At 31.2% G+C, this 25,197-nt stretch overlaps 1 protein-coding gene across 1 annotated transcript; it reads right to left on the bottom strand.

Moving 5' to 3' along the window:
- Positions 1-8,092: 8,092 nt before the first annotated feature.
- On the bottom strand, positions 8,093-10,184 carry LOC132176598 (cytochrome P450 71D11). Its single transcript, XM_059588854.2, has 2 exons — positions 9,184-10,184; positions 8,093-8,848 (listed from the first exon to the last, which is right to left on the bottom strand). The coding sequence occupies exons 1-2, from the start codon at positions 10,096-10,098 to the stop codon at positions 8,237-8,239; spliced, it is 1,527 nt and encodes a 508-aa protein (XP_059444837.2). The 5' UTR covers positions 10,099-10,184; the 3' UTR covers positions 8,093-8,236.
- Between the last annotated feature and the right edge of the window lie 15,013 nt (positions 10,185-25,197).

The following is a 25,197-nucleotide window of genomic DNA, read 5'->3' as shown; positions in this document are numbered from 1 at the left end:
AGCAATGATGTTTGAGATTATTTCCCGTTTGAGAGGATTGAAGAAGACGAGTGGGGAGTGAAGTTGGACAAGGAGAGGAAGGGGCGAGGACATCGGCTTTAGTTTTAAATATTGTAAGGATAATCAACTCTATTAAAAAAATTGTAGCTTTTTGCAGAGAAATCTTGGCCATCGGTTTCTTAGTACCACTTAAAAAAAATTTCTTGTTTAGAAGTTAAAATGGAGAAACAATTTATAAGTATTAGACATTATTGTAGTATTATCACAATTGAGTGGATTAACTTTGGACAAATGTATTTTAGTTTAGATGTTGACATTTTCTTTAATAAAAAAGACAAAGCATAATATTACATGCAAGCTTACTTACGTTAAGTCAATTACTATCTACGAATTGAAACCTAAGTGGAAAAAAATAAAAACATGAAAACCTAGGTATTAAAAAGATAATTAACCCTATATAATATTCCAATTAACCAACTATTGGTTCAAGTGATGTGTTTTGGGCTTTTGGCTATAGACAAAAGGTTTTCAGAATATTATTTACGTAATTAATTTTTGGTTCTTAACAAAAGTCAAGTAACTCATAGAAAAGGGCAAAAGAAGTGAAGAGAAGTGAGCACCAATTACACGCAAGATATTAAATCAAAGCATTTATTTAAATCGAAATTTGAAAAAAAACTTTTAGTCTCATTATAACAATTGAAGAGGGAGCACCATGTAGCATTATCACAATTGAGTGGATTAACATTATTTGAAAAAATGTATTTTAGTTTGGATGTTGATGTTAAAGTATTGATTAATTAAGTGATTAAATTTATCTCTTCCTATCAGGTTAAGCTTTTGAGATAATTAGTAGTTTAACATAGTATCGGAGTCAAAGGTTCTGAGATCGAACCTTGACTCTGTCAATTCACCCCCATTTAAATTAAATATTTCATGTGTTGGGCATTACTTATTAAAAGGGAATTTGAGCTCACACGTGAGGGAGAGTATTAAAGTATTGATTAAATGATTAAATTTACCTCTTCCTATCAACTTAAGTTTTTGAGATAATTGATAGTTTAACGGTTGACATTTTCTTTAAGAAAAAATTCTATATTCCTACAAATCTTCTTATTCGAAAAAAGTTGTTTAAGAATTGTAGCTTTTGAAATATATAATATTCTAATTAATCAACTATTGGTTCAAGTGATATGTTTTGGGCTTTTGGCAATAGACAAAAGGTTTCACAATATTATTTACATAATTAATTTTTGGTTCTTAACAAAAGTCAAGTAACTTATAGAAAAGGGCAAAAGAAGTGAAGAGAGAGCACCTATTACACGCAAGATATTAATTCAAAACATTTCTTTAAATTGAAATTTGAAAAAAAAAAAAAAAAAAAAAACTATAGCTTTTTTTTTTTTTTTCCCTAAGCGTAATACTAGGAAGTGACTTATCATACTGTTATATCCATAACAAAAGAAAATTCATAAGAAAAGGACAAATAATTCTTACAAATTATGGCAAGACATTTGAAACCACCAATTAGAATGAATTCAAAACATGATATAGGCAAGAAATTAAATTAAAAAAAAAAATTAAAAAAATTGATATAAAAAAGAAAGTAGGTGATCAAGGGAAAATTTATTTGTTATTTGCTCACATAAATTTTCGAAGCACCTTAATAACATCTATTCATTTTAAATTCTCCAGGATCACAATATGAATTTCATAAGCTTTTATGAAAAAAAGTGGTACATTTGTTGTTTTTGTTTTTGTTTTTTTAACTGCCAACGATTCATCTCGTTACCTTTTGCAAAAAGATATAGATTTAGCATCAAAGAAAACAATATAAATACCATGTTTAGAATATAAAAAAGGTTATATTATCACTAAAAACAAATTATTATTCGGTTGGTTGTTTCTCATTATTTTCTGTGCAAAAGTAATGTTTTTGGGTTAGGTGTAGAACTTCTCGATCGAAATGAAAAATACTAAGCCAAGTTGGATACGGAAACCAAAAGCCCAATAAAATATGTAAAAAGCAATGGGGCCAAGTCCAACAGGTGATTTATATATATTAGTTGCCCTAGCATGCATGCATGTGTTGTACAACTTTCCCATTTTCAAATTTGTTGGAATATTAATATAGACATATATAGTTGCTACCATTCTCCTCTGGCATTTTGTGTTGTAATATGTACGTACACATTGTGTCATGGGACCAATTAATTCTTGTTCGATTTTTCCAGTCAACCTCAACTATTCTTCAAACATGTTTTGATCCTAAGTTCTGTGAATGCATGTGGAATAATATTGTTCAACATTTTCCAACACATTTTCTGCTTGGAAAATATCTCTCTCTCTCTTTGAAAGTTCTTCTGCATTTTCTGCTCTCTTTCTCGATCTGCATACTCTTCAGGGAGAAGAGTACTCATAATTGATTCATTGTGTTGAAGGAATTGAGTTGTCTTTTCCAAATCAATAAGTCTATTCCCCCATGGAATTGACTAAGTTTTATTGAATGTACGTGATTCAATGACTCTTTTCTTTTGTTCCACAATTTCCATGCCATCGGACCCCGCAGCTTAATGTTTGGCAACTTTGATGAAAGTGTAATATTACTAGAAGGGAAAAGGAGGCCATGTCCTTGTTCGTGTCCTTTTAGATGACGCGAAATATCTTTAACTGAGGATCACCTCGTGTACTTATTTTTGAAGGTTAAATTTCACATCTTTACACAGGTCAGAGAAGTCACAGTTTCGCTGTTTTAAACTTGACAAAAATAACCACCAAAATCCGAAACCTTTGCCATTTAAGCCAACCCCTTGAGGTCAATTGATTTCGATCGAATTTTCCTATAGCTACTAGTAATAATAGCGGAAAATGCAAGCACATATATGCTAGAAATCGTACAAGGAATTAAGCACTTGTTCGCTTTTTTATGGTTTCTTCGAATTGCACATGTTTGACTAAGTCTTTTGAATGCCGCCGGAAACCCTACGGCTTAATATTTGATTGGAATTTTTTGGTAAAGTGGCCGGCATTGTGAGGGTCACTATCCCAAATTCAACTTGTCCCAATTGGAGCTAGCACTTTTAGCCAATTGTTTGTACGTGTGTTTTACAAAGGCTGTGTTTGTCAAAAGATTTGAAAAATGAAAGTGAATTGGAACAGTAGAAGACTTGATTGATGTGAAAAAAAAAAAAAAAAAAAGTAAGAATATTTTGTATGAAAAAGTAAAAAAAAAAAATTGTTGTGATTTTTTTTTTATTTGAATAGGAATAAAAAGTAATTGATGTAATATAAAAAGTAAAAAAATATTGGGATTTATTTTGAAAGGAATGGTAGAGGCTGTATTTGGCAAAGGGCCGGACCGGACCTAAAAACTCAAAAAATTCTTTTCAAAATAAACCCCAACATTTTTACTTTTTACATCACATTAATTACTTTTTATTACTATTCAAATAAAAAAAATCACTACAAAACAATTTTTTTTTCACTTTTTTATATAAAATATTCTTACTTTTTTCTCTCATATCAATCAAATATGCTACACTGTTCCACTCCCTTTTTTCATTCCATTGTCAAACACATCCGTTTTTTTTTTAGTCTTTTCCTAAACACATCCTTTGAGTTTTTGAGAAGAAAAGGAAGGAATGGATTGATTGACGTAATATATATAAAGTAGAAAGAAGTTTTGTATTTTTTATAAATCAAAAGTAAAGAAAATTATTTGTTAATACGAAGAAATGGTGTTGACTTTTTATGGAAAATAAATGGTTACCAAACAGATGATCAAGCTAAAAATGATACAAGGAAGCAGTTGTTTTTTTTTTTTCTTTTCGAAAAATCAAATTAAGCCTTAAGTTTTCAGCAATTTCAATTTAATCCTTAGTTAATGGTATGTCATGCCAAACCAATGAATTAGTATCATTTTGTTCTTGTTTGACATATCATGTATGTATCAACTGTACCTATCACGTAGCTCAATTACTTAAAATTACAAATATATCATAAATTAAGAGTTTTTAACTTTTTTAATTTTTTTTATTTAAAATATAATTATAATTTAATGCAATTGTGTCATATGATATATACAATTGACATAATACATCAAACAAAAGCTATGTAGCATTAATTGATTGGTTTGATATGACATATTAATCAATCAATTTCTTTGCATATGTTGGACTAAGTTTTGTGAATGTGGTACCTTACTCATTGTCTTTTAATCCTTTCATTTGTCCCATGCACTTGCAAAGATAGGGCGAATTTTTAGGCCAATTGCATATTCCCCTTATAAGAATCACTAAATGCTGAAATTTGATTTTTCTTAGGCAATCTACATGCATGTGCTGAAAGGTGGCTCGCCATATTTATGTCACTATCTAAAAGATCATGATCCCCTATAATTAGGGATTCGGACAATTTTTCTACCCTCTGTAATCGAGTAAGTGGGCTCCATTGGAGAAGGAAATTATAGAAAATCTCAATTCATGTATAAATATTTTCACACTATTATTTTTCACTTTGTGCTTGGACAAGTCAGTTCAATTCTCTCACTAATGAAGCAAACCGATGAATCAAGATTGTTGATGCTAGAAACCATTTCAGGAAGGAGCTCCATTTGCACTTGCAAGAGAAGGAATGCATCGAAGGCTCGCCAGTATGGGAACCGAAGGCACTTCGACGCCCAAATCAGTATAAAGCCCAAGCTAAAAGAAAGAGTAAAGGACTAGCAAAAGCGCTTTTAGATTGATAAAATGATATCATACCATAACCATGGCCATGGCCAAGTCATTTTATTAAATTGATAAAATGCATGCATGTATAAAATTTTGTCGTTTGAAGAAATGATAATTATGACTAGATAAGTAATAATAGTTGGATTTTACTTTATAATCAACCCCCTTCATACCAAAGAGAAATATGTAAACTCAAAAAAATTTTCAAACTCATGTAGTAAAGATTTTTTTTTAATTAATATAGGATCACATAATAAATAAATAAATAAAAATAGAAATTCTAAAAAAGGCAAGACATTAATCCCATCCATACATTAATACATATCCAATTTTGAAAAAAGACAAACCCCACCGATCATGCAAAAAAGAGTTTGAAAAAAACTACAAGTCAAACTTGCGCAGAGCAGCCTGTCACGTGGCGGCAATGCTTTTGTCACGCGCAACCGACATACAACAGCCTTTGTGTGAAATTCCCATGCCCTAATTTGAAAAATTGATCAGGCGTTTTTTAAAATTTTTTTTTTTTAAGAAAACATAATTTTAAAATGCTAAACTACAATTTTAAAAGTTAAATTGTAATTTTACTAAACACTTAAGTGCATTTTTAAAAAATACGTTTTAAAATCATACTTTTTAAAATCGTAAACCCAAATAATCCCAAATCACCCGTTGAAATTCCATGGGTGATGGGTGAAGGGTGTCATTAAATAAATTCTCTCATTATTACCATTCTCATTCCACTACCATTACTTTATATATTGCTACCACCCATCACCATCACTATCACCAAAATTCTAACCACTATGATTCCATTATTGTTGTAAAGACTTTATTATAATTTTTTTTTTTTTTTTTTTTGATCTACTCATCTAAAAATAAATCTCATCAATTTTGTTTCTTTTAAAATAGGGGTAATTTCTCTGAAATTTTTTGAACTTCTACTCGATTTGACAAAGCCTCTTCAAACTTCAAAATCTCTCAATTTAATCCTCTAAACTTTCAATTGCTCTCAATTTGAACCCCTCGTCAAATTTAGGGTTTAAAAATAAAAATAAAATACAATAAAAAAACCAAAATGTCCCTGATTTTCTTTTCTCTCTCTTTTTATTTTTATTTTTTATAATAAAAAACGTTTTGGAATTAAGGGTAAAGTTGAAATTTTATAAAAAATCAGGAGTATAAATGTCATGTGACGTTTAAAATCTGACAAAGTGGTCCAAATTAATTGCAATTGAAAGTTCAGAGGATTAAATTGAGAGGTTTTGAAGTTTGGGGGGGTGAGTTTGTCAAATCAAGTGAAAGTTCATGGGTCTTCAGTGAAATTACTCCTTTAAAATAATAAAAATCTAAAAAAAAAAAAAAAAAATCATGCTTGTGAAGAAGCAGCCAACCCACAAATTAGTCATAGTATATAAGCTTTTATATATATATATATATATATATATGTGTGTGTGTGTGTGTGTGTGTGTGTGTGAACATCCAAGTTGGATTTAGTTGACACAAAACAGCTCAATTTGTGTTTGTTTTCTCTTCTTACCATTTAGGACAAAGATATTTGACTACTGTAGCAGACCAAACTAAACATTGTCTATTAATTATCTTACTTTATTGGACTGATCCCACGACTTTTTTAGCTTTAAAACTTAAAAGTAACAATCTAATAATGACAAAATCCTATTAAACATTTAGGTTGGTGGGGAAAATTGTTCTCTTATGTCTTGGGGTGGGGCAAACAGATCATAAATAAATAGTTATTGTTAAAAAAAAAAAAAAAAAAAAAAACACAAGTTCATGGGGTACCGGGGGCGGCAGCACGAACAGAACTAAAAATTTAAATAAAAATGAATGTTTTTAAGGATAAAAAATAATTTTAAAGAATAAAAATTAAAAAGGGAGGCTATTGCCCCGATACACCTAGTTCCGCCCCTGACAGCGGAAATAATTTTCATTTACTGTGCTTAGTTTAGCTGCCGGATGTTTTTAGACAAAGTAATTCTAGAAGTCTCTCTTAAGTCCTCTAAGAATGATGTGACTATTAAAATTACCATTTGATCAAAATTCAATAATGATCAATCACAAGTCCAATAGTAATTTTGATAGTCATATCATTCTTGAAAAAATTCAAGAAGAACACAAAAAAGACTTGTAGCATTTCTCTTTTAAACATTTTTTCATGTTCTGGCAAAGATTCAATATTGGACAAAGAGGTTGGGCAAGGAATTGTCCTTTGATGTATGTACAAGTGATTTATATATACATCACTCATCTCTAGCAGTCCACCATTTAAAAGTAGGTGGAGAGTAGGCATCATTATCCATCTTTTGAATTTATGTATGTACATGTGAGGTTAGGCACAATTTATTAAATGATTTTTTTATTTTTTATTTTTCTCTTGCAAAAAATCAACACATTTATATCATATCAATAAGTTCTTGTTACTATTCAAATAAAAAACTCACAACAAAAACTTTTATCAAACACAAGATTTGCTGCGGTTGTGTTTGTCGAAGGACTCAAAAAAAAAGTTTATACTATTCCTCTTATTATCAACCTCAATATTTTTATTTTTTACATCATATCAATCACTTTTTATTACTATTCAAATAAAAAAATCACTATAAAATTTTTTTTTTTTTTTTCACTTTTTTATACAAAACATTTTTACTTTTTTTTTTTTTTTCCTCACATCAATCAAATCTACTACAGTTCCAGTCCACTTCATTTTTCAAGTTCTTTTTGCAAACAAAGCCTTCAATATATGAACAACAGGACTCAATGATTACAGGGCTTAATTAAACAACAACTTAGAAAACGTTTTTTTATCTGAGGAATTCATCACCAATACAAAATACTAAACAGAAGTACAAGTTTTTTTTATCTAATAAGTGATTTGCATGTGCTGTGCTGCATGCATTTACCTCATTTTGATCATAACTTTATTTAATTTTATGAACAAAAGTTGTCGATCAACATAACAATTTTGCAGATATTCTTCTTGTGATGAACTGTAAGAGAACATGCCATTGCAATTTTTGAGCTTTATGATTATGACAGTATTTTCTGTCTAAGTAGATCTCCAGATAAGCTTTGCAAGGGAGCTTTATGTTTAATCGAATGCGACAATTTTTTACTTTCCCATAATAAAAATATATATATATACAGTTTAACTTATACATATTATATATGTGGATCTTGGTTTGACGAATAAAATACTTTTTCGAACCAAAAATTAAAAACACTTCATAGAACATTTTAACAAATAAAGCTTTAGGAGCCGGTTCAATACATGATGATTGACTTTGATACTGTGTTAAATCACGATTTGTCTCAAAAAACTTAAGCTAATTATTTAACGGGGAGGATGTAAAATGGCATTAGATAGTTCAAAACCCAAAAGAAATACAAAGTTCAAATCTTATTCCAATTTCCAACTAGGTTGTATATATATACTAGCTATCTGCAGAAGAAGGAATTTGGTTGATGCTGGAGCTTGCTTATTCAACAGGCTAGGGAGTATAAGCAATTGGAATCAACTGCAGATCCTCCTTTCTTCCAACTGTGGCGCCAGCAATATCAGTCATGTCCAAATCTTCAGGCTTCATTCCATTGGGAAGTTTCCAATCAAAATGGTACAAAAGCAGAGCAATTGCATACTCAACAATGACAAGGCCAAAATTGGTGCCAGGGCATACCCTCCTTCCAGCTCCAAAAGGAAGATATTCGAAATTAGTCCCCTTGAAATCAAGAGAGCTATCAATGAATCTCTCTGGCTTGAAACTCTCAGGGTCGGTCCAATATTTGGGGTCTCTTGAAATTGCCCAAGCATTAACAATAACCTTTGTTTTTGCAGGAATTTCATACCCTTTAAGTTCACACCTCTCACTAGATTCTCTAGGGAGTAAAAGAGCAGAAGGAGGGCGAAGTCGCAGGGTCTCCTTAACAAGTAACTTCAAATATTTCATCTCATTAACTGCTGTTTCATCAATCACCCCTTTTGCATTGAAGACTTCCCTCACCTCAGCTTGTGCCTTCTTCATCACTTCTGGATTTTTCATCATTTCTGACATCGCCCAGATTATGGTTATGGCTGATGTCTCACTCCCAGCAGCAAAAATGTCCTGAAAATGGTCAGAAGTTTGAGTTTGAGTTAATTAAGCAGTTATAACCAAAAAGAAGAAGAAGAAGAAAAAAAAGAAAAGCTTTTTAGTTGAGCAATAAAAAGAAAGTGCCCTTTACAAGTTGCTGATAAGTTTCACACTCAGGACTTTTACTCTAATACTAGGTTAGAGCATCGCTTCTCTCAAAGCCGTATATTAGAACAAGGATAAGTACTTGAGATAAAAAAAATTAAAAAAAATTAAAAAAAATTAAAAAAATTAAAAAAAAAAAATTAAAAAAAAAAAAAAGAAGAAAGAAAGAAGCATGATATGAGAAGAAAGGTGAATATAATTACCAGGATTACAGCCTTGATGTTGTTAAAAGTCAACGAAAATTCAGTGTCACCGGCCTGCTCATGAAATTTGAGGAGAACATCAACCAAATCTTCTTGATCTGCTGCTGCATCAGCCTCCCCTGTTTTTGCTGATGCTGCCTTTGCCAGATGGTCATTGATGATTTTTTGCATTATGCTATCAGCCTCCTTGTGCATCGTCTCAAGTCTAGGCCTCACCCCACTGATCACATGAAGAACTTTAATAGAAGGAAAGAAATCTGCAATATTGAAACCTGCAGCAAACTCGATAACTTCCTTCACAATCTCTATGAATCTCTCTTGTTCTTCACACTTCTTACCAAAAGCCGCCCTTGAAGTAATCCCATAAACTGTTGAAAACACTACGCTGGAAAGATTGACAGTAGATCCAGCTTTTGAACCAATCAACTTTATGAAATTTGACAGCTCTTCTTCTCTGAGTGATTTGTAAGATTCAACTCGTTTTGGACTCAAAAGCTCAAGAACACAGATTTTTCTTAGTTGTCTCCAGTAATTCCCCAAGGGTGCAAAGCCAATGTTGGTAGAATCATAAGACAAGATCTCTGAGGAAAGAACGCTTGGTCTATATGCAAAGATTGCATCATGGGTTTTCATCACCTCTTTTGCATACTCTGCAGAAGTAACCACAAGAGTGGAAACTTCTCCTAGGCGAAGCATCATCAAAGGTCCATGCTTCTTTGCCAACTCCCTCAACGCTCGATGGGGTGGGAGGCCTGAGGCAAAGTTGTGCATGTTTCCAAAGATGGGAAGCTTCCATGGCCCTGGGGGAAGGCTTAAAGAATCGTGGGTTTTGAATTTCTTCCCTATTTTCAGCACCATTAACATGAAAATCAAGAAGGAGAAAAGGATTGGGAAAGATAAGGCTTCGAGTTCCATTATAAAAACTCTTTTTTCTTTTTTCTTTTTTCTCTTTTGTGTTTGATGTTTTTAGGAGAACAGATAAACAGACAATAACAAGAGATTTCTTCTTGCTTGGTTCGAATGTTATGCAGTGTAGGCATATTTATAGCTCAAAATTGTTGGCTAGCTAGGTAGCCACCCACGTCGATCCCCACAACGGTGAATATTTTATTTTTTTTAGTCCCCTTCAGTATATATAAAAATATTCAACAAAGTCGGCCAAAGAAAATGGTCGTCCATATTACTTCGTGCTCATATCAAAATTTCAAGCCATACGTCAACTCATCAGCACAAATTTTACTAAATTTAATTATTTAATTAATATTTTAATACGCATAATTTATTTTTGAATTTAATAGCTAATATGACACAACATCGACGACAGTCATGACATAAACCTTATACACTAGCAAATAATATACGACAAAAAGTATAATAAAGTTTTTAATCCAACTCCAACTCATTTCAGTCCTGAGACAGCAACTATCATTGGTTTGGCTTGTAACGTATGAAATTTCCTCACTATATATATATATATATATATATAAAAAACACACATTATCACTAAAGAAATTATTGATTTAGACCCCAAGTTGTGATAAGCATGAGTAATTTTAAAAGTCTCTCTTGTGTCTGTTAAAAAATGATATGGCTTTTATAAATCATCATTTGATCAAAATTCAATAATAATTAATCATAAGCTTAATTATGATTTTAAGAGCCACATTATTCTTAGAGGGACAGAAAAGTGACTTGTAGCATTACTCGACGAGCCGTGTATATCTTGAGTAATGCTAGAAATCAGTCTTGTGTCACTCTTATATCCCTCCAAAAATGTGATTTTAAAAGCTACCTCATTTTTGGAGGGATACAAGAGAAATTTTTAGAATTACTCGTATATCTCAATCATAATAGCAATAAAGATTAATTAATTAATCAACTTTTATTGGAAGAAGAGTGATAAGGAGCCAAACAAATGAACCCAGAAAAATTTTCAAACTAACATGGCAAGGGTTTTTAAATTAAAAAAAAAATGCAATTCCCTCTACCTTGTCTGCCACTCACAGTCGGCCACGTCATTTTGAAAATTTTTCTAAGTTTATTTATTTGGCTCTCTAGCACTTCTCTTGTTGGAATAACCTGTGCAGTTTTGAATACACCAGATAAAACAAGTAGAAATAAAGCTAAAGACCAGGTTAAATGAAATATTCAAAAAGTGTTATATTGTTAACAACCTTATCTTTGATTTAAGTTTCAAATATTTGCAATTTGTATTTCAAAGCCAAGTATATATCTTGTAATTTGTTATAAATATAAGTATAGACAAAGTCGTCATTGAGGCATTACAAAAAACTATCACCTTTCTTATAACTTTGAATCCAACAACCACATCTATATTTGGTTCTTTAGCACATGATGTCTCATTTTTAGTTAAATGTATCTTATTTTGGCCACCACCATATATACACAAGTGTTATTCCTCCGTTTCTTTATAGTAAGAGTAATATTAAATGTCACCCTCATGTCTTCTTAAAATTGATGTGACTATTAAAAGTATCATTTGATTAAAATCTAATAATAATTTATCACAAATCTAATGGTAATTATAAGAGTCACATCAATTTTAAAAAGACACAAAAAAATATATATATATAAGTATTTCTTTTAAGATTACTCCTATAGAAACAAAATCTCTTTTATAAAGCAATATGTAGTGACAAAAAAATGCTCACAAAAGAACAATAGAGAACAAAATAAAAGAAGTCAAGAATATTCACATTAATTAATTACTAGATTTTAGATTTGAAATAATTTTATTGAATTCATAAAGGTAATCATGAAAATGATTTACTTTGCGTCATATATATATATATATATATATATATATATATATAGTTTCAATACATCTGTATCGCTAGGTATTTACTCATATTGTATCGCTAGAGATTTACTCATATTCTTTCAAATTTTTTCACAGTGCAGACTTTTCTTTCTCAAATTTTGTAGGCAACATAAAATTAGCGAATATGATTGAAAAGTTTAACTTTAACTAAATAAATTAAATTATTGTTAATTTATATACTTCTTATACTCACGTTTTGATATAACTAAAACTCGATACATATCATAAAAACTCATTTGACAAAGACAAGCAAATCTGACAAATCTGACATGTATAAGGTAGTTGTATAATTGTTCCAATCATGGCTCACGCGACAACAACTAATGAAAGACCCCACCAGAACCAAACAAATCGGAATCTCAACGCTGCAATATATTTACATGATCAGATAAATTTGAGGTTTGGTAACGTGATATGGGATCGCCCTCTCCATGTTTGTGGCTTAATGCAAAAGGCTATTTTTTTTTTTTTTTTTTTTTAATTTGATACAAGAAATTACATAAAAATAAAAAATGAGTTGGATTAAAGCAACAGGAATAACCAATAAAGGCAATAAAAGTATGCAAAGTTTCTTAAACGGAACAAATTGCGGACAAGCAAGGAATATTGAAAATGAGCATAACCGTCTCGAGACCTTTTAACCATTTTCGGATCCTCAATAGAGGGAATCCAAATAAGAGCATAACCCTCGAAATACCCTTTAACCCTCCTTAAATCTCATTTGGATAAACAACACGACCGTAAGTAGTCGGTTGAAGGGGGATAAGTTTTAGAGTGTAAAGAATTGAGTAATGTTAAGAGGAAGATTTTTGTCTTCTGTTCATTTCAAGGTGATGCGGCTTTTAAAATTATTATTGGATTTGAAATTAATCACTATTAAATTTTAATCAAATTATATTTTTAAAAGTTACATCAACTTTAAAAAAAAATAAAAGAAAAAATATATATTTTTTTCTAGCATTACCCCTAAAAAAACCGACAAATGGAGATTGGACAACCAAGGATGGATCCACGTACCTACCCATACAAAAATAATTCAAGGAAGCAAACAAAACATGAGGCGACCTTTCCAATTTCTTTGCATTATTGAAAGAGTTTTATGCATTATTGAAAAAGTTTTAGGGTTAATATATATCACAAAATTTTAATTTGAGGAAGATATTGCAAATTATGTGATAGTGAGGATAATATTATAGGTGCTATCACAGATTAAAATGACAAATAAAATAGAGAAAAGGACAGAAAAATCAGGGACAGCCAGTAGCCACATGGAATAAACTATTTTCGAGGTTTGGTACAAATGCTTCCGTCTTCGAGGGGTCGAAATTATTAGAAGAAATTTCACTAATAAAATATCAAATATTAAAATTAAAAAAAAATGGTGAAGAATACTTGAAATACCAAACCGAAGTACGTACACCTAAAACCTACCTACCTTATACAAATATTAATAGACAACCACCAAAAAATCAACTTAAAATTATGTTTAATTAAAATATATAGATATTGCAAATCAGAATAATCATAAATAACATCCGAAAATACATCTAAACCTTGCCCAACAAAAGTTCAATCATAAATCTTATTCACTATGCTCAATCATAAAGATTTGATTCTCGGCCACCCAAACACTAATTAGTGATGTGGCGTGACAAATTTGACACGTTCAATAAAATTTTTATTAACGTGACACTTTTTGTCATGTCACTAATTAGTAATGTGACAAAAAGTGAATTAATGTAGACAAGTCAAATTTTTTTTTTTTTTTTTTTTAGTGTTTAAAAAAAGAGTTTCACACCTAAAATTAACTTTGAAAGTATGAAAAACTTCAACAAAGCTCGCTATCAAAGAGGCAATGGAGATCAAATGAGGCCTCAAATTGGTTGAGAGACACCCAAAAAACTAGTCGATTTTCATTTAATGCCCATCAAGTTTCACAAAGTCCGCCCTACAAAATTCGACTACACATATTGAAATGGTGGCACCGCCCATGTTGATACGTCACTAATTAATAACGTGGCAAAAAGTTGATTTATGTAGATATGTCAAAAAATCTTTTTTTTTTTTTTTTTTGGTAGTGTTTAAAAAAAAGGGTTTAATGCCCATCAAGTTTCACAAAGTCCGCCCACAAAATTCAACTACAATTTGCATGAGCAACACATATTGAAATGGTGGCACTGCCCGTGTTGATACGTTACTAATTAATAATGTGGCAAAAAGTGAATTATTGTAAATATGTCAAAAAATCCTTTTTTTGTTTTTTTTTTTTGTAGTGTTTAGAAAAAAAGGGTTTCACACCTAAAATCAACTTTGAAAGTATGAAAAACTTCAACAAAGCACGCTATCAAAGAGGCAATGGAGATCAAATGAGGCCTCAAATTGGTTGAGAGGCACCCAAAAAACTAGTCAATTTTCATTTAATGCCCATCATGTTTCACAAAGTCCACCCACAAAATTCAACTACACATTGCGTGAGCAACACATATTGAAAAGGCGGTACCGCTCATGTTGATATGTCACTAATTAATAATGTGGCAAAAAGTGGATTATTGTAGATACAACAAAAAGTCCCCTTTTTTTTGTAGTGTTTAGAAAAAAGGGTTTCACACCTATAATCAATTTTGAAAGTATGAAAAACTTCAACAAAGCACGCTATCAAAGAGGCAATGGAGATCAAATGAGGCCTCAAATTGGTTGAGAGGCACCCAAAAAACTAGTCAATTTTCATTTAATGCCCATCATGTTTCACAAAGTCCACCCACAAAATTCAACTACACATTGCGTGAGCAACACATATTGAAAAGGCGGCACCGCTCATGTTGATATGTCACTAATTAATAATGTGGCAAAAAGTGGATTATTGTAGATACGCCAAATTTTATTTTATTTTATTTTTTTGTAGTGTTTAGAAAAAAGGGTTTCACACCTATAATCAATTTTGAAAGTATGAAAAACTTCAACAAAGCACGCTATCAAAGAGACAATGGAGATCAAATGAGGCCTCAAATTGGTTCATAGGCACCCAAAAAACAAGTCAATTTTCATTGAATACCCATCAAGTTTCACAAAGTCCGCCCACAAAATTCAACTACACATTGCATGAACAGCACATATTGAAATGGTGGCACCGCCAATGTTGATACATCACTAATTAATAACGTGGCAAAAAGTGGATTACTGTAGACACGTAAAAAAATTCTTTTTTTTTTTTTTTTTTTTTTTTTGGGTAGTGTTTAGAAAAAAAGGGTTTCACACCTAAAATCAACTTTGAACAACAAAGCTCACTATCAAAGAGGCAATGGAGATCAAATGAGGCCTCAAATTGGTTGAGAGGCACCCAAAAAACTAGTCAATTTTCATTTAATGCCCATCAAGTTTCACAAAATCCGCCCACAAAATTCAACTACGCATTGCATGAGCAACACATATTGAAATGGTGGCATCGCCCATGTTGATACGTTACTAATTAATAATGTGGCCAAAACTGAATTACTGTAGATATGTCAAAAAATCCTTCTTTTTTTTGGTAGTGTTTAGAAAAAAGGGTTTCACCCCTAAAATCAACTTTGAAAGTATGAAAAACTTCAACAAAGCACCCTATCAAAGAGGCAACGGAGATCAAATGAGGCCTCAAATCGGTTGAGAGGCACCCAAAAAAACTAGTCAATTTTCACTGAATGCCCATCAAGTTTCACAAAGTCCGCCCAAAAATTCAACTACGCATTGCGTGAGCAGCACATTGAAAACGTGGCACCCCCCATGTTGATACGTCACTCTCCTTTGACCCTATTTAAATGGTTATGGGCACCTTAATTATATAAGGAAAAAAAAAGAAAAGAAAGAAGAGGATAAATATTAATAATATAAGGTAAAAAAGAAAGAAAGATAAGTCGAACTGATAATGAAATGACTGATTGTACGTTTATGATCATGACTGAACATTTTTTATTTATATAAATCCATTGCTAAAGTTTGAAAAGATTGGTATAAATATTATGGCAATTTGAATAATGCATCCAGCATGTACCATGCATGAATCACATTGAAAAGAGTACTTTTCTAGAGTGAAATTTTATGCTGGTTTAGAAAAAAATGATTTTGAAGTAATAATTTTTAAATTTTATGTTATATGACTATCATTCTACTCAAATGACATAGCCATAAAAATTAACTTTTGGATTAATAAGGGTTTTTAAAAAGAAAAAAACCAATAGCTGATTTTTATATTATTTTACCCTAATTATATAAAAGTTTCATAATAATTTACTTCAAAATTTCAAATTTCACATAATTTTCAATGATAAATGCTATTTAGTATTAATATTACCGTTCTCTGTTTGGTAAAAGTCTTTGGGCTTTTTTGACACTTTTATATAGTAAAAATTGATTAATGTGAAAAAATTTAAGAATGTTTAGTAAAAAAAAAAAAAAAAAAAAGTTTTATAATGATTTTTTTAATTTAAATAATAATAAAAAAATAATTAATATAAAAAATAAAAACATTGTGAGTTAAATTTTTTGATGAATAGTATTTCACCGTCACCAAATATGCCATTGTTCTTTACAGTGGCGACAATTGTTCTTGTCATTATCCACACAGTTGTCACTTGTCCCTACCATCACCATCCTATGTGAGTAGGATTCTGACAAAAATGTAAGCTGAATAATCTTATAAGAACTCAATAATCCAATTAGCATTTACAATAATATAATAATCTAATTAGTCACTATATAATCATTACACCTACTGTATTATTTTGATTTCTTAATTTTTTTAAATATAATTATCTAATTTACGAAAGAGCAATGCTATTGTTTTTTGCACCGGTTTCGTATCGACTCTCGTGTCGTGTTATAAGCAACTTCTTTGGTATGTCAGCCGATGTGAAATGATTGTAAAAAGTAGCATTAATCTTTATAAAAATTTGAAGAGAATAAGTAATTCAATTTGTTGGAGACCGATATTGAGGGTTCAGAGGTAGGTGAGAGTCTGTGAGGTTTAATGTATTGAAACAAGAGTTACAATAACTCAAGAGACAAAGAAATTAAGAGTTAAGAGTTGCAAGAATTCAAGAGACAAAGTTACAATACTCTATTTATACAGAAAGACTATGAACGTTATAAGTATTTTCTATTTTTACATTAACAACAATAAACTTATTTTATAATTTATAACTTTTGTCTCTTGAGTTAAGTTTTTTGTCTTTTGAATTGTTGTAACTCTTGTCTTAATACGGTGGTGGGTGACGGGCTTTGAGTTAAAACGAATGGAAAAGTCTATAAGATTAATTTGAATTAAAAATACAATATTTTTCATCTCCATTGTAAATTCCATCAATCTGAAATTTCTAAAATTCCTAAATAAATTAAATTAATCGTAGAGACAAAAACATAATAAATTGTGCTAAAAAAAAAAAAAAAAAAACCCACAAAGTCATTGTAGATAAGCGTATGAATCTCCAAGATGGATCTAGAAGCAAAAATAGTCGTTTTTTCTACCATTTAGATAATGTCAATTGACCACTCGCGGTAGACCAAACCGACAATATATTCGATCAATGATCCTCTTGATTGATGAAAAAGTCAACTGTTTTTATTTTATTTTTTTTAATAAAAAAAAAAAAAGGAAATTTGCCAAATAAGTTTCAATAATTCATAAAGTGGATGCATAACTTTCTCAGGAAACAAACATCAACCAAAGGCAGGCCAATGCTATTCCTGCCACGGAATAGTCTTAGTTAATGATATTGACCCTAATCTTCAATCCCAAGAAGAAGTAAACAGAAATGTAATAACCCCCTTTTTCCTTCTTCCGTGATGAATATTATAGAAAATGGATATTCTGGAAACGTTGAAAAAAATTAACAAAGTTGAAAATTCTTAATGGATATTTTAAATTTTTAAGCAGGTTGTCTCAAAAACAGCGAAAATTCAGGGAAGATATTTTGAAGTTTCCCCATATTTTGAAGTGTTCTTCTTTCTAATATTTTTGTTTACGTGGTACAATTACATCTATTTCTTTTCATAAAAAAAAATAAAAAAATAAAGAGAAATTAAAAGGCTCATTAAGAATAATAAAGTAATTAGCATTATGGACCTGTGTTTAGGGGGATCTGGATCCCTTGAAATTCTTAAGGGAATTTTAGTTTATGAAATTTCAGACTCAAGTCATCTATTTTCATCAAAGAGTTATTATCCTGCCACGTGTCCTACTACTAATAAAATAATAAAATAATGATGGGACACGTGTATTTTATTATTTTATAATAAAATAGTAAAATATTAATATCATTAAATATTTTATTAGTAGTGAGAAATGTGGTAGGATAATGGTTTTTTTTTTTTTTTTTTGACATATCTATACAAGAGAATGATGAGGGAGGATTCGAAGTAGTGACCTCTACTTCATTAAGCGTAATCCACAGCCGATTGAATTATTCTTTAAAAATAATGACTCTTAAATAAAAATAAATAACTATAATCTAAAATTTCATAAACTAAAAGTTACCAAAAAATTTCAGGATCCGAATTGGTGTTTAGGGTTAGGTGGATGGTATTTTGTCGCAAATTGCTGCTGCCAAATAGGTGCAGGTACGGCATCATGTCAAGCCATTGAATTAATTATTCAGAAACAAAACAAAACAACCAGAAGAAAAGTCAAGTTTAGACGTGTTACAATTGCTTGGTAGACCCTTCTATTTTTGGATCTCATTCCAGAATCAGCCATAAACAGTTGAGCCTCTTAATGGCCGGCCCTGAAAACTTTGAATCTTCATCTTGCCCCAAGTCAAACCGACTTTCCTTATTGGAGGAGGTCAAACCCGACCCTAACATTTTATATCATCGTAAACACGAAATCAAAGAGATAAGGTTAAAAGATTTGATTGTTAAAATTGATTTATATAATGCTATATTCATATTATACAAATTATTCCACCCGAATCAGGGTTGTCACCCCAAAATTTTTACAAATTTACTTAAAATATATCCATTTTATAAATTTATCTTCTCAAAATAATATTTTTGTCCCCCAAAAGAATATTTGTGACCCATTTTAATTTTAATTTTTTTTTTAATTTTAATTTTTTTATGTTTCCCTCCAAATAATATTTGTGTCATCTTTTAATTCTTTTTTTTTTACCCACTTTTTCAACATAAAAAACATAAAATATCCCATTTATTTTGTTTCCCTTCATATTCTAGTTCGTTTTTAACTAGAAGTTCAATTTGGTTTGAAATTTTAATTGTATATATAAAAGAAAAAGTTAAATGATTTGGGTTCTTTGAGTGGCTTTTAACCAACAATTAGTTACTATTATTTGGCTCGACTCTTAGCATTATTGTTATTTAGAGTTTCACGAAATTGTTAGAAGAAAAAAAGAGTATATACTCAAATGCACCGTTTTTCTTGAACCCTATAGATCGTGTTTATTTTATTTTGCTAATTATTTATACTATTATGTGTTTGTGATGCCATGAGATTAAATGTAATACTTTTATGCTTTTATTTTATATAATCACACACAAATTATACGCATCTAAAGATATTATGTGTATCTATGTATTTTTGTATTTATATAAGTCTGTCCATCTCCTAAAAAAAAAAAATCATACTTCCGCACCTTCCCGTAACAAAACATAAATGAAGAAAGTCAGGTTTAGTTTATATAAAATAAGGATATAGGGAGTTTGGTCCCAACCGGCGGAAGATGGTGGACAGCGGCAGGTGAGTATGATAATATTTAAGGTCATGACTAGGGCCGGCAATTTTGACACGACCCGCGAATTCGACACGAACACGACACGAAAAAACAGGTATTGGGTTTGGGCTAATCGGGTTCGGGTCGTAATCGGGTCTACCCGATTAAGACCCGAAAATTTCGTGTCTGGCGGGTCGACCCGTCAGACCCGGTTTTTTCTTTCTGTTTTCAGTATCCGGGTCTGGCGGGTCGACCCGCCAGACTCGGTTTTTTTTCTTTATTTTTTCAGTATCCGGGTCTGGCGGGTTGACCCGCCAGACCCGGTTTTTTTTTCTTTCTTTTTTTCTGCCTCGCGTCAGACGGCTCACCTCACGTTTTCATTTTTTTTTTTGATTTTTTGCATTTCTTTTTAGTAGCACACTTTATTGACAATTTATACAATAATGGTAATTAAATCCATGTAGCAAGATTTACAAAACATTAAAGCAAAAAAAAAAAAGATTTACAAAACATGCCTACGGGCTATGGCTACATTATGGTACATGTATGTATGCAAGTTTTCTCTTTTCTCTTTTTTCAATCACACATGTGGAAGTAGAAGTTTCCAATTTAATTGGTAAAGCAGATTCTATTTGATTCAATTTCTCTTCTACCAAAATTATCACTCTTTTTTTCTTTTTCTTTAATTGTTTTCTCTACCTTTTGTCTGAAGAAATTTTTGGAAATATTATTATTGGCACTCAATCCACAAGCAGATCTAATAACCAGTTAAGTACTACTGTGAGAAGATTTTCCGTACTCTTAAGGCCATTTGTGCCCAAACAGATGCATATATATCAAACTTAAAAGAAGTTAAGTACGTAATTACCAACAAAAGAGAAAGCCAACAAGAAAACTCCAAAGGAGTAATTCCATTCATCAAGCTGACAAGAAACTGCGATTTTCATTGTTTAAATTAATTTTTTAACACTTTTGTTACATGTGGGACTAAAAGGTGATGATTGAGAGCACACGGCATGCATAGCACGCCTGTGCATTTTTTTTTTTTTAATTAAAAGAAAAATTTTTACACGCCGCGTGTTGTCTTCATTTACCCGGGACTAAATTATAAGTGGACTATTTTAATAAATGAACTTACTTGTTTTAACTTTTAACTTTTAAGTTTATATGAAATTATGAGTTTAGTAATTTCTTTTGGAGTACAATTTGTCAATTACGATCACTTTCCAATTTTTTTTTTTCTTTCTTATCCTTTATTAAAGCCTTTAATCTCTTATAACTCAATTTTTTTGCATTGACTATATTGATGTATCAGTATTATTATTACAATTTTGAATTTTATTTTTTTTAAAAAAAAATTTATAGTTTAGGGTAATCGGGTCGTGTCGGGTCGTGTCTACACAATTAGACCCGGTTATTTTAAACGGGTAAAACGGGTCGTGTCGGGTTACCCGGTTATTTTCGTGTCATAATCGTGTCAAACCCGATTACCCGTTTAGCTAAACGGGTCGTGTCTGGATATAGGCTAATCGTGTAACGGGTACCCGCGAGTCGTAATCGGGTCGTGTATGGGTACCCATTTTGCCACCCCTAGTCATGACTCATGATAATAGACCGGCCACCGCGTCAATGTCCGGCCTAACATTAATAAATTATTATGGCGTTGGGGCTAATTAAATAATAAGAGTTTTATGCGTAGAGGGAAGGGTGCAAAAATGCAAAATCATTCTAGAGAAAAGAAAAGCTTTTAATATTTGTGTAAAGTAGAAAAAATCCAGCTACGTACTTAGTTCCGGTTGGTGGCCTTTTGTTTTCTTCTTATTTTTAAATTAAAGTAACTATCAAATGCAAAATAAATAAATAAAAATGGATTAACACTCAGTAAAATAATAGGACAGGGGTACGTCATCTGTTCCACACTTATTCGGATTGATCTAACACTTAGCAACTCCAATCGAGGCTCTCCTACACTCGTATATACATATTTTATTACGTTAAAATAAGATAAATATTTTTTAAAAAATAAAGAAATATTACGATTCTTTTGAGTATTATTCTGATTCTACGTAAATATTATTTATAAAAAAAAAAACCTTAAACACACTGGTCCCTCATTTTATTTTATTTTTTAAATATGAACGTTATGATAAGATAAACAATAAAAAAATATGAATATTAGAGAAAGAATAAAGAAATGGTTTAAAATAAAAGTAAATAATTAAAATGAGGTTGAGTGTGCTTTTGAAAAACAAAAAAAAAATAATAATAAGAGTAGTTAGGTAAGATAAATAAATGTTGTTGGCTAACTATTTTAATTAATAAATTTGGTGTGATGCTCTAACCATATGTATACGGTCTATCATCACTAGACTAAACTAATTATTTTATTTTTTAAACGTTGTTGACTAACACGTACGTTCGTGTCAACAACGTGAAGTACAATGCAGATTCTGTGAGTCTGCTTTGCGTATTTCATATTTTGGTACTAAACTGCAAATATTAAAAATATATTTCGGACCCTTCTCTGCAAAATTGCAAACAGGTGTCAGTCAGCAATTGACCACTGATTGGTCCCCACTCCACTAATGGCAACACAAAAAACGTAGTAAGAACGCGTGGAGTTTTGTGTTTTTGTGCAAAATGGTCGCAACGTGTTTTGGTTGAAAGCGTGTAAAGTGCATGTCAAGTGGGGTTTTCAATGTGTCTTGTGGAGAAGAAGGATTCAAAGCTTTGGGTTCATGGTCTTTAATGGTGTTTCAACTTTGAAGGAATGATTAATATCATTATTTAGTAAATTGTTGTGCAATTGAGATGAAAATGATGTTACAAAAAAAGAAAAAAAAAAAAAAAAAAAAAAAAGATGAAAATGAGCTTTTGAATTAGTAAGAGTATGTTGAACGAAGAAATTACTACTTGTTTTAAAACTTTAAGTAAAGAAGAATTGATGAATTTAATTATTTAATCAATATTTTATCAGTAGTGTTGGAGTATCATGGTATCAAAAACAAAAGTTCTAAATTCAAATTGTAGTTTGAGCCCACACGGGGGAGTGTTAAAGTAATGATTAAGTAATTAAATTTATCTCTTTTTATAAGCTTAAGCTTTTGGGATAACTGATAATTTAACATGGTATCATAGCCAAAGGTTCTGGGATCGAACCTTGACTCCGTCATTTCACCCCCATTTTCAATTAAATACTCTACGTGTTAGGCTTATAGGGCCAGCTCAATTGCTAGGCCACTGAGGCGGTCGCCTAGGGCCCCTAGTTAGTAAGACCCAAAATTTTTTTTAATAAAGCCCAAAAAAAATTTTAATAAGGCCTAAATTTTTTTTTAATTTTTTTTTTTAACTTAAGGCCTAATTTTATTTTATTTTTTTTTAAATAAGGTCCAAAATTTTTTCCTATAAAAATTTAAGGCCTCTAAAATAAGGCCCCAATATAATAAACTCATTGTAAAATAAGGTCAATTAACCCCAAAAAAAAAAAACAAGTATGCACATCAATTTTTTGGGCAACTAGTTAAAAGTTGGGTTAAATACCTCAGACCCCCCTGGGGTTTGTTAACTTTATTTTTTTTCCCCCTAGGGTTTCATTTTTATTACAGGAGGTCCTTGTGGTTTTGATAATAGACCAAATTAGTCCTCCGTCAGTTGACCGTTAGTTGACTTAACGAAATTCCACGTGGACCAATCAAATGTTGACACGTGGCACATATTTAATTTTTTTAATTAAAAAAAAAGTATTTTCGAAAAAAAAGAAAAACAATTTGGGGTGGCCGAGCCACTCCCTTGGCCATTTGGGGGTGGCCTTTGGCCATGGGGTGGCCAATGGAGCCTAGGGGGTGGCTGAAACCACCCCCAACCGAGCCACCCCCTAGGAGCCAAGAGGATGGCTTGGCCACCCCCATCCAGCCAGATGGGGGTGGCCGAGCCACCCCCAATTGTTTTTCTTTTCTTTTTTTGTTTTTTTTTAAAATACATTTTTTTTTTAATTTAAAAAAAAAAAAAAAAAATTAAATAGGTGTCACGTGTCAACATTTGATTGGTCCACGTGGAATTTCGTTAAGTCAACTAACGGTCAACTGACGGAGGACTAACTTGGTCTATTATCAAAACCACATGGACCTCCTGTGATAAAAATGAAACCTTAAGGAGGAAAAAATAAAGTTGGCAAACCTCAGGGGGTCTGAGGTATTTAACCCTTAAAAGTTAACCTTAAACTTAAAAGTCATGAAACAACAATGGGAATGAAAATAATAATAATATTATTAAAATAAATATTATTTAATTAATATTTAAATATTAAAAAAAATAAGGTCAAACTTCAAAATTTCGCCTAAGGCCCCCAAATACATTGAGTTGGCTTTGTGAGATTCACCTATTGAAAATGAGTTTGAGCTCACACGTGAGGGGAGAGTGTTAAAGAAATAATTAAGTGATTACATTTACTTCTTCCTATAAGCTTAAGCTTTTGGAATAACTGTTAATTTAACATCTGTCAGCTATAAATTTTGGTCGAGAATTGGGATTTTTTAGGGTAGTACTCTTCGAGTGGTGTAGGGCGCTGAAAAAAGAGGGAGAAAATTTGAGCTAGTATGGACATCTAATTGATGAGAAACTAGGGGGATTTTGAACTCTCTACATTGTTGGAAGGTCAACCATGTCTAGCGAACTCTGAATGGTGCGGCCCAACGGCTTGCAAAAGAAGCATTAAACCCATCAAAATTGATTCTTTTCTTTCAGCATAATGGATAGTGGATAGAGAGCAAGAAAGACACATAAAATTTGAAGAGGAGTTAACGTCGTTGATTACCTTAAAAAACTTAAATATGGTATTTGCCGGATCTTTTGTTGATGCGGCCAATTCTTTCGTGGCTTTGAAGACACCAATACTCCCTCTGTTTTTGAATGATCATCCTTTGTTTCCAATTTTCTCGCCAGAATGATAGCATCTTGAACAAATTAACGTGCTATATTATTAGAATAATCGGCTACTTAAAGGATGTGATTAGAAATATTAAAATCTTAGGTCAAAATTTTTTTAAAAGAAAAGGGATGCAGGTGCTTTTTTTTTTTTTTTAGGAGAATCTTTCATATTTATTCATTGAAAAAAGATTAACAGCATAAAGCTTTGATAAATTATATGTTCTAGACAGACTCAGTCTAATACATAGGCAGCTCATATCCCAACTTTTTATTTTATCGGCTATAAGAGCAAAATTCTCACGCCGAAACTAATCTTCCTTGACCCAAAGATCAAGACAAAAACCTTCATCCCAACGATCCACATATTATATATGTGGATCTTGGTTTGACGAATAAAATACTTTTTCAAACCAAAAATTAAAAACGCTTCATAAAACATTTTAACAAATAAAGCTTTAGTAGTCGGTTCAATACATGATGATTGACTTTAATACCGTGTTAAATCACGATTTGTCTCAAAAACTTAAGCTAATTATTTAACGGGGA

Source organism: Corylus avellana, chromosome 3 (assembly GCF_965113065.1).
Source record: "Corylus avellana chromosome 3, dhCorAvel1.hap1.2, whole genome shotgun sequence".
NCBI lineage: Eukaryota > Viridiplantae > Streptophyta > Magnoliopsida > Fagales > Betulaceae > Corylus > Corylus avellana.
The sequence above is the reverse complement of the archived record's forward strand: the minus strand, read 5'-3'. Positions and strand labels throughout refer to the sequence as shown.

Excerpts from the sequence above, each read along its gene's own strand:
- LOC132176598 (XM_059588854.2), bottom strand. The coding sequence starts at position 10,098 with ATGGAACTCGAAGCCTTATCTTTCCCAATCCTTTTCTCCTTCTTGATT. Across the intron at positions 8,849-9,183 it reads ACATCAAGGCTGTAATCCTG|GACATTTTTGCTGCTGGGAG; the intron begins GTAATTATATTC and ends GACCATTTTCAG.